This window comes from Bufo gargarizans, chromosome 6 (genome assembly GCF_014858855.1).
Source record: "Bufo gargarizans isolate SCDJY-AF-19 chromosome 6, ASM1485885v1, whole genome shotgun sequence".
Taxonomy (NCBI): domain Eukaryota; kingdom Metazoa; phylum Chordata; class Amphibia; order Anura; family Bufonidae; genus Bufo; species Bufo gargarizans.
The window spans coordinates 350,494,685-350,510,066 of NC_058085.1; the positions used below are offsets into that span (position 1 = coordinate 350,494,685).

General features: G+C 45.5%; 1 protein-coding gene across 1 annotated transcript in view; it reads right to left on the minus strand.

The window, feature by feature from the left end:
• The window catches only part of LOC122942209 (alpha-2-macroglobulin-like protein 1), a 288,592-nt gene that overhangs the window by 128,752 nt on the left and 144,458 nt on the right, over nucleotides 1-15,382 (minus strand). Inside the window, exon 19 of the mRNA XM_044299708.1 lies at nucleotides 2,691-2,817. Coding sequence (XP_044155643.1) covers nucleotides 2,691-2,817 — 127 coding nt within the window. The remainder of the gene's footprint in view (nucleotides 1-2,690; nucleotides 2,818-15,382) is intronic.

Genomic DNA, 15,382 nt, shown 5'->3' on the forward strand with positions numbered 1-15,382 from the left:
CTGCTTCACCTTGTACTGTATGAGAACTATTTCATGTTTGAAGACTCCTACTATTTGCAGAAGCGGGGGACCGCGATGGGGTCGAATGTGGCCCCGCCCTATGCAAATGCATATATGTCGCATTTTGAAGATGATTTTGTATACAACAGCAATTGGCATCACAACCACATTTTATTGTGGAAAAGATTTATCGATGACATTTTTTGCATATGGGCGGGGCCACATGAGACCCTTATGTCTTTCGCCTTACATCTGAACCATGCGCGCACTGGTTTACAGTTCACAGTCACAAGTGACTACCACATGGTTAGTTTCCTGGACACAAGGGTAATCAAAGATTCAAATGGTAACCTTTCCATTGATTTATTTCGTAAGGAGACAGATAGGAATAGTATCCTCCACTCTACCAGTGCCCACCCACCGTCTCTGAAAAGATCCATCCCTAAGTCTCAGTATCAGAGGGTTAGACGGATCGTTTCTAATCCCTCAATACGGGAATGTAGAATGCAAGAGATGACCAAGAGGTTTGAAGAAAGAGGGTATCCGCCATCTATCCTAACAAAAACCCTTCATGAATTAAAAACCCCTTGTAACTCTGAAAAAGAACGATATAAAGGCTCACGAGTGGCGTTGATTCACAAATACCATCCATTCAATCTCAAATTAGATAATATTGTGAAGAAACATTGGTATTTGTTAGGAAAAGCATATCCCCAGATCAAAGAATTTCAGAATCCACCTCTTATTTGTAACAAGAAAAATCAAAGTTATAGAGACAAGTTAGTACGGGCGGATATTGGAAGTAATCGTGGTACCCTCAAACAGGGAGTACTGGCTACACAGGGCACTTTTCCGTGTTTGCATTGTTTCCAGTGCTCTAACGTAATCAAAGGGCCCAATATCTACCACCCACATACTGGACAGATATACCCAGTGAATGGCTTTTCTACATGCGAATCAGCCAACGTCATATACTTAATAAAATGTCCTTGTGGGCTGTTATATATTGGAGAAACAATACAGAGCGTAAAAGATCACATTGAAAAACACAAGTCCACCATTAGGACCAAGAACCTTCTTTTACCAGTTCCTTCTCATTTTGAAAAACATCATCATACAATAGCACAATTAAAGTTTCAAGTCATAGAGCAGATCACTAGACCCAGGCGGGGCGGTGATATTAAAAAACTCCTTTTGCGCCGCGAGGCCTACTGAATTCATACCCTTGACACCCTGCATCCAAGGGGTCTTAATAGAGACTACGAAATCATGCATATCTGAACTTAATCTGTGTTTTCTGTCTACCATCCAATATCATTTTTATTGCTATTAATTTTTCTGTATTATAATTTTTCTGTATTATTATTTTCTAGACATCGACTACATAATGAAGGAATATCTCTGCTGCACTGGTATTTAGTAAATAATCATTTGATGTGTTTTGATACCTGTTCCGATTTTATGATTGACTATCTTGTTACCATGTTATCATGCATGTACCGCCCCTTTTGGGCGTTGACATCACAGGGAGGTCCCTTTCCTTAATCATTGATGTGTGTATATATATATGAGCTACTAGCTATGTACATCTACCTGTTGAAAAAGGCAACTTAGCCGAAACGCGTCCTTTTCCATGGGACATATTGTTATGTGCGAATAAATTTTCACGAGCATTGAAGTCACGTCTGCTGGGATCTTTTTTCAATTATACGAGGAATTACCAAGCCGGCCTCAAAAAGTATAAGTTATTTTGCAGGTCTTACCTGCAAGGTACTCTGGATGATATACCCTACTTATTGGCTTTTATCACCCATTGCCATCTCCACCGAAAGCTTTCATACAATACCATCAAACTGTATTTAGCGGGGATCCAGCACTGCTCCATGCTCCACAGTCAAGGCAGGGGTTCAATTTTTTTAATTCAGGCCGTCAAGGCTGCACAATTCAGGCCGTCAAGGCCTGTCTCCGGTGAAATGTTTAGAAAACTTTCTGTTGCTTTGGCTGGTCATCCTTTTGGGCCCTCTCGCAGCTTAGTCATCAAGGCAGCTATGTACCTTGGGTTCTACGGTTTCCTCAGCCCAGGCAAATTCACTTGCGCCACCTCCAGGCATGAAGGGCTGCAGCGTCAGCAATTGACCTGAGCCCAGGACCATTTCATCCTCCATCTACTTTCCACCAAAACTAGCCAACATGGCCTTCCCTCGGAGGTCCAGTTTTTCAGGACCTCTAATGATTGGTGCCCGGTCGGGGTCCTTCAACAGTTGTTGGCTCTGCTACAAGACACTCCCCCCGAATTCCCACTGTTGCCTTTCCATGAAGGTAGTCTGTCTTCTGTCCAATTCACATCCCATATCAGGACCTTGGCGGCAGGCCTCGGGTATAACCCCCTCACCATCACCAGTCATTCGTTCCGTATCGGGGCGGCTTCGGCGGCTTCCAAAAACAGGGTCCCAGACCACGTAATCAAAAAGATGGGGCGGTGGCGGTCCTCTTGTTTTGCCAGGTAAATTCCTAACCCGAATTTTGAATTACATGATTGAATGATTGCAGCACCTGATATACATAACATAGTGTAAAATAAAAAAATAAAAATGTATGTATTTTATTATTTTACACCAGTTGCAGCATTTAAAAAAGGTTAATTGGCTTGATAAACCATTTAACAAGTATATTCTCAGACTTAGTCATACCTAGTTTGGAGGCTTTTATGTTCCAGTAGAAGGTTTTGCTCTCCTCTGCGCAGATACAACTGCTATATTCACACTCAGCACAAGGCTTCTCTTGTAACTCATCAGTAGTCTGCAAGGTGGTTTGCACCTGCAAATAAGTGTTTAAAGATAATGAGTAGAGTTGAGCGAACACCTGGATGTTCGGGTTCGAGAAGTTCGGCCGAACATCCCGGAAATGTTCGGGTTCGGGATCCGAACCCGATCCGAACTTCGTCCCGAACCCGAACCCCATTGAAGTCAATGGGGACCCGAACTTTTCGGCACTAAAAAGGCTGTAAAACAGCCCAGGAAAGAGCTAGAGGGCTGCAAAAGGCAGCAACATGTAGGTAAATCCCCTGCAAACAAATGTGGATAGGGAAATGAATTAAAATAAAAATTAAATAAATAAAAATTAACCAAAATCATTTGGAGAGAGGTTCCATAGCAGAGAATCTGGCTTCCCGTCACCCACCACTGGAACAGTCCATTCTCAGATATTTAGGCCCCGGCACCCAGGCAGAGGAGAGAGGTCCCGTAACAGAGAATCTGTCTTCATGTCAGCAGAGAATTAGTCTGCATGTCATAGCAGAGAATGAGGCTTCACGTCAGCCACCACTGCAACAGTCCATTGGCATATATTTAGGCCTAGCACACAGGCAGAGCAGAGAGGTCCCGTAACAGAGAATCTGGCTTCATGTCAGCAGAGAATCAGTCTGCATGTCATAGCAGAGAATGAGGCTTCACGTCACCCACCACTGCAACAGTCCATTGGCATATATTTAGGCCTAGCACACAGGCAGAGCAGAGAGGTCCCGTAACAGACAATCTGGCTTCATGTCAGCAGAGAATCAGTCTGCATGTCATAGCAGAGAATGAGGCTTCACGTCAGCCACCACTGCAACAGTCCATTGGCATATATTTAGGCCTAGCACACAGGCAGAGCAGAGAGGTCCCGTAACAGACAATCTGGCTTCATGTCAGCAGAGAATCAGTCTGCATGTCATAGCAGAGAATCAGGCTTCACGTCAGCCACCACTGCAACAGTCCATTGTCATAAATTTAGGCCCAGCACCCAGGCAGAGGAGAGAGGTCCCGTAACAGACAATCTGGCTTCATGTCAGCAGAGAATTAGTCTGCATGTCATAGCAGAGAATCAGGCTTCATGTCAGCCACCACTGCAACAGTCCATTGGCATATATTTAGGCCCAGCACCCAGGCAGAGGAGGGAGGTCCCGTAACAGAGAATCTGTCTTCATGTCAGCAGAGAATCAGTCTGCATGTCATAGCAGAGAATGAGGCTTCACGTCACCCACCACTGCAACAGTCCATTGGCATATATTTAGGCCTAGCACACAGGCAGAGCAGAGAGGTCCCGTAACAGACAATCTGGCTTCATGTCAGCAGAGAATCAGTCTGCATGTCATAGCAGAGAATCAGGCTTCACGTCAGCCACCACTGCAACAGTCCATTGGCATATATTTAGGCCTAGCACACAGGCAGAGCAGAGAGGTCCCGTAACAGACAATCTGGCTTCATGTCAGCAGAGAATCAGTCTGCATGTCATAGCAGAGAATGAGGCTTCACGTCAGCCACCACTGCAACAGTCCATTGGCATATATTTAGGCCCAGCACCCAGGCAGAGGAGGGAGGTCCCGTAACAGAGAATCTGTCTTCATGTCAGCAGAGAATCAGTCTGCATGTCATAGCAGAGAATGAGGCTTCACGTCACCCACCACTGCAACAGTCCATTGGCATATATTTAGGCCTAGCACACAGGCAGAGCAGAGAGGTCCCGTAACAGACAATCTGGCTTCATGTCAGCAGAGAATCAGTCTGCATGTCATAGCAGAGAATCAGGCTTCACGTCAGCCACCACTGCAACAGTCCATTGTCATAAATTTAGGCCCAGCACCCAGGCAGAGGAGAGAGGTCCCGTAACAGACAATCTGGCTTCATGTCAGCAGAGAATTAGTCTGCATGTCATAGCAGAGAATCAGGCTTCATGTCAGCCACCACTGCAACAGTCCATTGGCATATATTTAGGCCCAGCACCCAGGCAGAGGAGGGAGGTCCCGTAACAGAGAATCTGTCTTCATGTCAGCAGAGAATCAGTCTGCATGTCATAGCAGAGAATGAGGCTTCACGTCAGCCACCACTGCAACAGTCCATTGGCATATATTTAGGCCTAGCACACAGGCAGAGGAGAGGTTCATTCAACTTTGGGTAGCCTCGCAATATAATGGTAAAATGAAAATAAAAATAGGATTGAATGAGGAAGTGCCCTGGAGTCCAATAATATATGGTTATGGGGAGGTAGTTAATGTCTAATCTGGACAAGGGACGGACAGGTCCTGTGGGATCCATGCCTGGTTCATTTTTATGAACGTCAGCTTGTCCACATTGGCTGTAGACAGGCGGCTGCGTTTGTCTGTAATGACGCCCCCTGCCGTGCTGAATACACGTTCAGACAAAACGCTGGCTGCCGGGCAGGCCAGCACCTCCAAGGCATAAAAGGCTAGCTCTGGCCACGTGGACAATTTAGAGACCCAGAAGTTGAATGGGGCCGAACCATCAGTCAGTACGTGGAGGGGTGTGCACACGTACTGTTCCACCATGTTAGTGAAATGTTGCCTCCTGCTAACACGTTGCGTATCAGGTGGTGGTGCAGTTAGCTGTGGCGTGTTGACAAAAGTTTTCCACATCTCTGCCATGCTAACCCTGCCCTCAGAGGAGCTGGCCGTGACACAGCTGCCTTGGCGACCTCTTGCTCCTCCTCTGCCTTGGCCTTGGGCTTCCACTTGTTCCCCTGTGACATTTGGGAATGCTCTCAGTAGCGCGTCTACCAACGTGTGCTTGTACTCGCGCATCTTCCTATCACGCTCCAGTGCAGGAAGTAAGGTGGGCACATTGTCTTTGTAGCGTGGATCCAGCAGGGTGGCAACCCAGTAGTCCGCACAGGTTAAAATGTGGGCAACTCTGCTGTCGTTGCGCAGGCACTGCAGCATGTAGTCGCTCATGTGTGCCAGGCTGCCCAGGGGTAAGGACAAGCTGTCCTCTGTGGGAGGCGTATCGTCATCGTCCTGCCTTTCCCCCCAGCCACGCACCAGTGATGGACCCGAGCTGCGTTGGGTGCCACCCCGCTGTGACCATGCTTCATCCTCATCCTCCTCCACCTCCTCCTCATCCTCGTCCTCCTCGTCCTCCAGTAGTGGGCCCTGGCTGGCCACATTTGTACCTGGCCTCTGCTGTTGCCAAAAACCTCCCTCTGAGTCACTTCGAAGAGACTGGCCTGAAAGTGCTAAAAATGACCCCTCTTCCTCCTCCTCCTCCTCCTCCTCCTGGGCCACCTCCTCTTCCATCATCGCCCTAAGTGTTTTCTCAAGGAGACATAGAAGTGGTATTGTAACGCTGATAACGGTGTCATCGCCACTGGCCATGTTGGTGGAGTACTCGAAACAGCGCAACAGGGCACACAGGTCTCGCATGGAGGCCCAGTCATTGGTGGTGAAGTGGTGCTGTTCTGTAGTGCGACTGACCCGTGCGTGCTGCAGCTGAAACTCCACTATGGCCTGCTGCTGCTCGCACAGTCTGTCCAGCATGTGCAAGGTGGAGTTCCACCTGGTGGGCACGTCGCATATGAGGCGGTGAGCGGGAAGGCCGAAGTTACGCTGTAGCGCAGACAGGCGAGCAGCAGCAGGATGTGAACGCCGGAAGCGCGAACAGACGGCCCGCACTTTATGCAGCAGCTCTGACATGTCGGGGTAGTTGTGAATGAACTTCTGCACCACCAAATTCAGCACATGCGCCAAGCAAGGGATGTGCGTCAAATTGGCTAGTCCCAGAGCTGCAACGAGATTTCGCCCATTATCACACACCACCAGGCCGGGCTTGAGGCTCACCGGCAGCAACCACTCGTCGGTCTGTTGTTCTATACCCCGCCACAACTCCTGTGCGGTGTGGGGCCTGTCCCCCAAACATATGAGTTTCAGAATGGCCTGCTGACGTTTACCCCGGGCTGTGCTGAAGTTGGTGGTGAAGGTGTGTGGCTGACTGGATGAGCAGGTGGAAGAAGAGGAGGAGGAAGCCGAGAAGGAGGAGGTGGCAACAGGAGGCAAAGAATGTTGCCCTGCGATCCTTGGCGGCGGAAGGACGTGCGCCAAACAGCTCTCCGCCTGGGGCCCAGCTGCCACTACATTTACCCAGTGTGCAGTTAGGGAGATATAGCGTCCCTGGCCGTGCTTACTGGTCCACGTATCTGTGGTTAGGTGGACCTTGCCACAGATGGCGTTGCGCAGTGCACACTTGATTTTATCGGATACTTGGTTGTGCAGGGAAGGCACGGCTCTCTTGGAGAAGTAGTGCCGGCTGGGAACAACATACTGTGGGACAGCAAGCGACATGAGCTGTTTGAAGCTGTCTGTGTCCACCAGCCTAAATGACAGCATTTCATAGGCCAGTAGTTTAGAAATGCTGGCATTCAGGGCCAGGGATCGAGGGTGGCTAGGTGGGAATTTACGCTTTCTATCAAATGTTTGTGAGATGGAGAGCTGAACGCTGGCGTGTGACATGGTTGAGACGCTTGGTGACGGAGGTGGTGGTGGTGGTGTTGGTGGTACATCCCCTGTTTGCTGGGCGGCAGGTGCCAACGTTCCTCCAGAGGCGGAGGAAGAGGCCGAGGCGGCAGCAGCAGAATAGGCCGAGGCGGCAGCAGCAGAAGAGGTAGCAGGGGGAGCCTGAGTGACTTCCTTGGTTTTAAGGTGTTTACTCCACTGCAGTTCATGCTTTGCATGCAGGTGCCTGGTCATGCAGGTTGTGCTCAGGTTCAGAACGTTAATGCCTCGCTTCAGGCTCTGATGGCACAGCGTGCAAACCACTCGGGTCTTGTCGTCAGCACATTGTTTGAAGAAGTGCCATGCCAGGGAACTCCTTGAAGCTGCCTTTGGGGTGCTCGGTCCCAGATGGCGGCGGTCAGTAGCAGGCGGAGTCTCTTGGCGGCGGGTGTTCTGCTTTTGCCCACTGCTCCCTCTTTTGCTACGCTGTTGGCTCGGTCTCACCACTGCCTCTTCCTCCGAACTGTGAAAGTCAGTGGCACGACCTTCATTCCATGTGGGGTCTAGGACCTCATCGTCCCCTGCATCGTCTTCCACCCAGTCTTGATCCCTGACCTCCTGTTCAGTCTGCACACTGCAGAAAGACGCAGCAGTTGGCACCTGTGTTTCGTCATCATCAGAGACATGCTGAGGTGGTATTCCCATGTCCTCATCATCAGGAAACATAAGTGGTTGTGCGTCAGTGCATTCTATGTCTTTCACCGCTGGGGAAGGGCTAGGTGGATGCCCTTGGGAAACCCTGCCAGCGGAGTCTTCAAACAGCATAAGAGACTGCTGCATAACTTGAGGCTGAGACAGTTTCCCTGGTATGCATGGGGGTGATGTGACAGACTGATGGGGTTGGTTTTCAGGCGCCATCTGTGCGCTTTCTGCAGAAGACTGGGTGGGAGATAATGTGAACGTGCTGGATCCACTGTCGGCCACCCAATTGACTAATGCCTGTACCTGCTCAGGCCTTACCATCCTTAGAACGGCATTGGGCCCCACCATATATCGCTGTAAATTCTGGCGGCTACTGGGACCTGAGGTAGTTGGTACACTAGGACGTGTGGATGTGGCAGAACGGCCACGTCCTCTCCCAGCACCAGAGGGTCCACTAACACCACCACGACCATGTCCACGTCCGCGTCCCTTACTAGATGTTTTTCTCATTGTTATGGTTCACCACAACAACAAATATATTATTTGGCCCAATGTATTGTATTCAAATTCAGCGGGATATAAATTTGAGGCCTAGTATTTAGGCGCTGGGTGACCGGTATGGATTTAGTGACAGAATTAGACTTGGAAATGCACAGAAGCGTGTGTGTGAAGTTATTCTGAATGACCCTATGTGCACCTTCAATATGATCTACCCTTTTAGGGATAGATTTCAAATAGCTCTGATATAGCAGAAACGACTAAATTATGAAATTGCTAAATTGGGAATTGTATTTCAACCCAGAACAAAAAATGTGCTTTGACGGACACTAAATAACTTTCCCAGCCACAACAGGACAGCGGTAACGAGAGATTTAGCGGGATATAAATTTGAGGCCTAGTATTTAGGCGCTGGGTGACAGGTATGGGTTTAGTGACAGAATTAGATTTGGAAATGCACAGTAGCGGGTGTGTGAAGTTATTCTGAATGACCCTATGTGCACCTTGAATATTATATACCCTTTTAGGGATAGATTTCAAATAGCTCTGATATAGCAGAAACCACTAAATTATGAAATTGCTAAATTGGGAATTGTATTTCAACCCAGAACAAGAAATGTGCTTGAACGGACACTAAATAACTCGCCCAGCTACAGCACTAGGGACAGATTTAGCGGGATATAAATTTGAGGCCTAGTATTTAGGCGCTGGGTGACAGGTATGGGTTTAGTGCCAGAATTAGACTTGGAAATACACAGTAGCGGGTGTGTGTGAAGTTATTCTGAATGACCCAATGTGCACCTTGAATATTATATACCCTTTTAGGGATAGATTTCAAATAGCTCTGATATAGCAGAAACCACTAAATTATGAAATTGCTAAATTGGGAATTGTATTTCAACCCAGAACAAGAAATGTGCTTGAACGGACACTAAATAACTCGCCCAGCTACAGCACTAGGGACAGATTTAGCTGGATATAAATTTGAGGCCTAGTATTTAGGCGCTGGGTGACAGGTATGGGTTTAGTGCCAGAATTAGACTTGGAAATACACAGTAGCGGGTGTGTGTGAAGTTATTCTGAATGACCCAATGTGCACCTTGAATATTATATACCCTTTTAGGGATAGATTTCAAATAGCTCTGATATAGCAGAAACCACTAAATTATGAAATTGCTAAATTGGGAATTGTATTTCAACCCAGAACAAGAAATGTGCTTGAACGGACACTAAATAACTCGCCCAGCTACAGCACTAGGGACAGATTTAGCGGGATATAAATTTGAGGCCTAGTATTTAGGCGCTGGGTGACAGGTATGGGTTTAGTGCCAGAATTAGACTTGGAAATACACAGTAGCGGGTGTGTGTGAAGTTATTCTGAATGACCCAATGTGCACCTTGAATATTATATACCCTTTTAGGGATAGATTTCAAATAGCTCTGATATAGCAGAAACCACTAAATTATGAAATTGCTAAATTGGGAATTGTATTTCAACCCAGAACAAGAAATGTGCTTGAACGGACACTAAATAACTCGCCCAGCTACAGCACTAAGGACAGATTTAGCGGGATATAAATTTGAGGCCTAGTATTTAGGCGCTGGGTGACAGGTATGGGTTTAGTGCCAGAATTAGACTTGGAAATACACAGTAGCGGGTGTGTGTGAAGTTATTCTGAATGACCCAATGTGCACCTTGAATATTATATACCCTTTTAGGGATAGATTTCAAATAGCTCTGATATAGCAGAAACCACTAAATTATGAAATTGCTAAATTGGGAATTGTATTTCAACCCAGAACAAGAAATGTGCTTGAACGGACACTAAATAACTCGCCCAGCTACAGCACTAGGGACAGATTTAGCGGGATATAAATTTGAGGCCTAGTATTTAGGCGCTGGGTGACAGGTATGGGTTTAGTGCCAGAATTAGACTTGGAAATACACAGTAGCGGGTGTGTGTGAAGTTATTCTGAATGACCCAATGTGCACCTTGAATATTATATACCCTTTTAGGGATAGATTTCAAATAGCTCTGATATAGCAGAAACCACTAAATTATGAAATTGCTAAATTGGGAATTGTATTTCAACCCAGAACAAGAAATGTGCTTGAACGGACACTAAATAACTCGCCCAGCTACAGCACTAAGGACAGATTTAGCGGGATATAAATTTGAGGCCTAGTATTTAGGCGCTGGGTGACAGGTATGGGTTTAGTGCCAGAATTAGACTTGGAAATACACAGTAGCGGGTGTGTGTGAAGTTATTCTGAATGACCCAATGTGCACCTTGAATATTATATACCCTTTTAGGGATAGATTTCAAATAGCTCTGATATAGCAGAAACCACTAAATTATGAAATTGCTAAATTGGGAATTGTATTTCAACCCAGAACAAGAAATGTGCTTGAACGGACACTAAATAACTCGCCCAGCTACAGCACTAGGGACAGATTTAGCGGGATATAAATTTGAGGCCTAGTATTTAGGCGCTGGGTGACAGGTATGGGTTTAGTGCCAGAATTAGACTTGGAAATACACAGTAGCGGGTGTGTGTGAAGTTATTCTGAATGACCCAATGTGCACCTTGAATATTATATACCCTTTTAGGGATAGATTTCAAATAGCTCTGATATAGCAGAAACCACTAAATTATGAAATTGCTAAATTGGGAATTGTATTTCAACCCAGAACAAGAAATGTGCTTGAACGGACACTAAATAACTCGCCCAGCTACAGCACTAAGGACAGATTTAGCGGGATATAAATTTGAGGCCTAGTATTTAGGCGCTGGGTGACAGGTATGGGTTTAGTGCCAGAATTAGACTTGGAAATACACAGTAGCGGGTGTGTGTGAAGTTATTCTGAATGACCCAATGTGCACCTTGAATATTATATACCCTTTTAGGGATAGATTTCAAATAGCTCTGATATAGCAGAAACCACTAAATTATGAAATTGCTAAATTGGGAATTGTATTTCAACCCAGAACAAGAAATGTGCTTGAACGGACACTAAATAACTCGCCCAGCTACAGCACTAGGGACAGATTTAGCTGGATATAAATTTGAGGCCTAGTATTTAGGCGCTGGGTGACAGGTATGGGTTTAGTGCCAGAATTAGACTTGGAAATACACAGTAGCGGGTGTGTGTGAAGTTATTCTGAATGACCCAATGTGCACCTTGAATATTATATACCCTTTTAGGGATAGATTTCAAATAGCTCTGATATAGCAGAAACCACTAAATTATGAAATTGCTAAATTGGGAATTGTATTTCAACCCAGAACAAGAAATGTGCTTGAACGGACACTAAATAACTCGCCCAGCTACAGCACTAGGGACAGATTTAGCGGGATATAAATTTGAGGCCTAGTATTTAGGCGCTGGGTGACAGGTATGGGTTTAGTGCCAGAATTAGACTTGGAAATACACAGTAGCGGGTGTGTGTGAAGTTATTCTGAATGACCCAATGTGCACCTTGAATATTATATACCCTTTTAGGGATAGATTTCAAATAGCTCTGATATAGCAGAAACCACTAAATTATGAAATTGCTAAATTGGGAATTGTATTTCAACCCAGAACAAGAAATGTGCTTGAACGGACACTAAATAACTCGCCCAGCTACAGCACTAAGGACAGATTTAGCGGGATATAAATTTGAGGCCTAGTATTTAGGCGCTGGGTGACAGGTATGGGTTTAGTGCCAGAATTAGACTTGGAAATACACAGTAGCGGGTGTGTGTGAAGTTATTCTGAATGACCCAATGTGCACCTTGAATATTATATACCCTTTTAGGGATAGATTTCAAATAGCTCTGATATAGCAGAAACCACTAAATTATGAAATTGCTAAATTGGGAATTGTATTTCAACCCAGAACAAGAAATGTGCTTGAACGGACACTAAATAACTCGCCCAGCTACAGCACTAGGGACAGATTTAGCGGGATATAAATTTGAGGCCTAGTATTTAGGCGCTGGGTGACAGGTATGGGTTTAGTGCCAGAATTAGACTTGGAAATACACAGTAGCGGGTGTGTGTGAAGTTATTCTGAATGACCCAATGTGCACCTTGAATATTATATACCCTTTTAGGGATAGATTTCAAATAGCTCTGATATAGCAGAAACCACTAAATTATGAAATTGCTAAATTGGGAATTGTATTTCAACCCAGAACAAGAAATGTGCTTGAACGGACACTAAATAACTCGCCCAGCTACAGCACTAAGGACAGATTTAGCGGGATATAAATTTGAGGCCTAGTATTTAGGCGCTGGGTGACAGGTATGGGTTTAGTGCCAGAATTAGACTTGGAAATACACAGTAGCGGGTGTGTGTGAAGTTATTCTGAATGACCCAATGTGCACCTTGAATATTATATACCCTTTTAGGGATAGATTTCAAATAGCTCTGATATAGCAGAAACCACTAAATTATGAAATTGCTAAATTGGGAATTGTATTTCAACCCAGAACAAGAAATGTGCTTGAACGGACACTAAATAACTCGCCCAGCTACAGCACTAGGGACAGATTTAGCGGGATATAAATTTGAGGCCTAGTATTTAGGCGCTGGGTGACAGGTATGGGTTTAGTGCCAGAATTAGACTTGGAAATACACAGTAGCGGGTGTGTGTGAAGTTATTCTGAATGACCCAATGTGCACCTTGAATATTATATACCCTTTTAGGGATAGATTTCAAATAGCTCTGATATAGCAGAAACCACTAAATTATGAAATTGCTAAATTGGGAATTGTATTTCAACCCAGAACAAGAAATGTGCTTGAACGGACACTAAATAACTCGCCCAGCTACAGCACTAAGGACAGATTTAGCGGGATATAAATTTGAGGCCTAGTATTTAGGCGCTGGGTGACAGGTATGGGTTTAGTGCCAGAATTAGACTTGGAAATACACAGTAGCGGGTGTGTGTGAAGTTATTCTGAATGACCCAATGTGCACCTTGAATATTATATACCCTTTTAGGGATAGATTTCAAATAGCTCTGATATAGCAGAAACCACTAAATTATGAAATTGCTAAATTGGGAATTGTATTTCAACCCAGAACAAGAAATGTGCTTGAACGGACACTAAATAACTCGCCCAGCTACAGCACTAGGGACAGATTTAGCTGGATATAAATTTGAGGCCTAGTATTTAGGCGCTGGGTGACAGGTATGGGTTTAGTGCCAGAATTAGACTTGGAAATACACAGTAGCGGGTGTGTGTGAAGTTATTCTGAATGACCCAATGTGCACCTTGAATATTATATACCCTTTTAGGGATAGATTTCAAATAGCTCTGATATAGCAGAAACCACTAAATTATGAAATTGCTAAATTGGGAATTGTATTTCAACCCAGAACAAGAAATGTGCTTGAACGGACACTAAATAACTCGCCCAGCTACAGCACTAAGGACAGATTTAGCGGGATATAAATTTGAGGCCTAGTATTTAGGCGCTGGGTGACCGGTATGGATTTAGTGACAGAATTAGACTGGGATATGGCCAAAAAATAAACAGACTATTGCTGGTTAAATGCACTTGGTGTGACAGCTTCACCCTGATGTAGGCTTTAGCCAAAAAACAACCACACCATTGAGGGTTAAATGCACTTGGTGACAGGCGCAGCTTGCCCCTGATTTAGTATATGGCCAAAAAATGAACAGACTATTGCTGGTTAAATGCACTTGGTGTGACAGCTTCACCCTGATGTAGGCTTTAGCCAAAAAACAACCACACCATTGAGGGTTAAATGCACTTGGTGACAGGCGCAGCTTGCCCCTGATTTTGTATATGGCCAAAAAATGAACAGACTATTGCTGGTTAAATGCACTTGGTGTGACAGCTTCACCCTGATGTAGGCTTTAGCCAAAAAACAACCACACCATTGAGGGTTAAATGCACTTGGTCGCAGCTTGTGCTGGCGCACCACAAGACACAAAATGGCCGCCGATCACCCCAGAAAAATGTGACTGACAAACGGTCTGGGCAGCCTAAAAACAGTGAGCAATTGAGGATCAGCAGCTCAATGATCCACAGCTGCAGATCGATCAGTTAATCAAGTCCTTTGGAGGAGTTAATCTGCCTAATCTCGCCCTACTGTCGCAGCCGCAACCTCTCCCTACGCTAATCAGAGCAGAGTGACGGGCGGCGCTATGTGACTCCAGCTTAAATAGAGGCTGGGTCACATGGTGCTCTGGCCAATCACAGCCATGCCAATAGTAGGCATGGCTGTGATGGCCTCTTGGGGCAAGTAGTATGACGCTTGTTGATTGGCTGCTTTGCAGCCTTTCAAAAAGCGCCAAGAAAGCGTCACAAAAGCGCGAAGAAAGCGACGAACACCGAACCCGAACCCGGACTTTTACGAAAATGTCCGGGTTCGGGTCCGTGTCACGGACACCCCAAAATTCGGTACGAACCCGAACTATACAGTTCGAGTTCGCTCATCCCTAATAATGAGTATAATATATACAATGAAAGCTGTATCTGGACGGGTTTCAGTTCATGGAGAACTGGGCTGACTTCATTGTCGGCTACAGACTCTACAGTAGTGACGCACTGGGAGGGTGCATCTGATCTGGGTAAAAAAATGGCTAGACAGCTGGAGGAGCATTTAAACTAAGATCTGAAGGAGGGAGGGGGCTCATACTAATAAGGGGTTAGATAGTGTAGATAAATAGTGGGATATAGGAGGGGACAGTGGGGATTTAGTGAGGAAAGTAGGGAGGTGACTGGGCAAAACAGTACACGGATGAAAAATAGAGCTGCTGATAACATGGACCTGCTACATATCAACAATATAAACCTAGGTAACCACTAAATCACAGACATTAACTTTACAGGAACTGAATGTGAGAAATTAAATAGTTATTTAAAATGTATTTTCCCAAATGCCACAAGTCTAGCA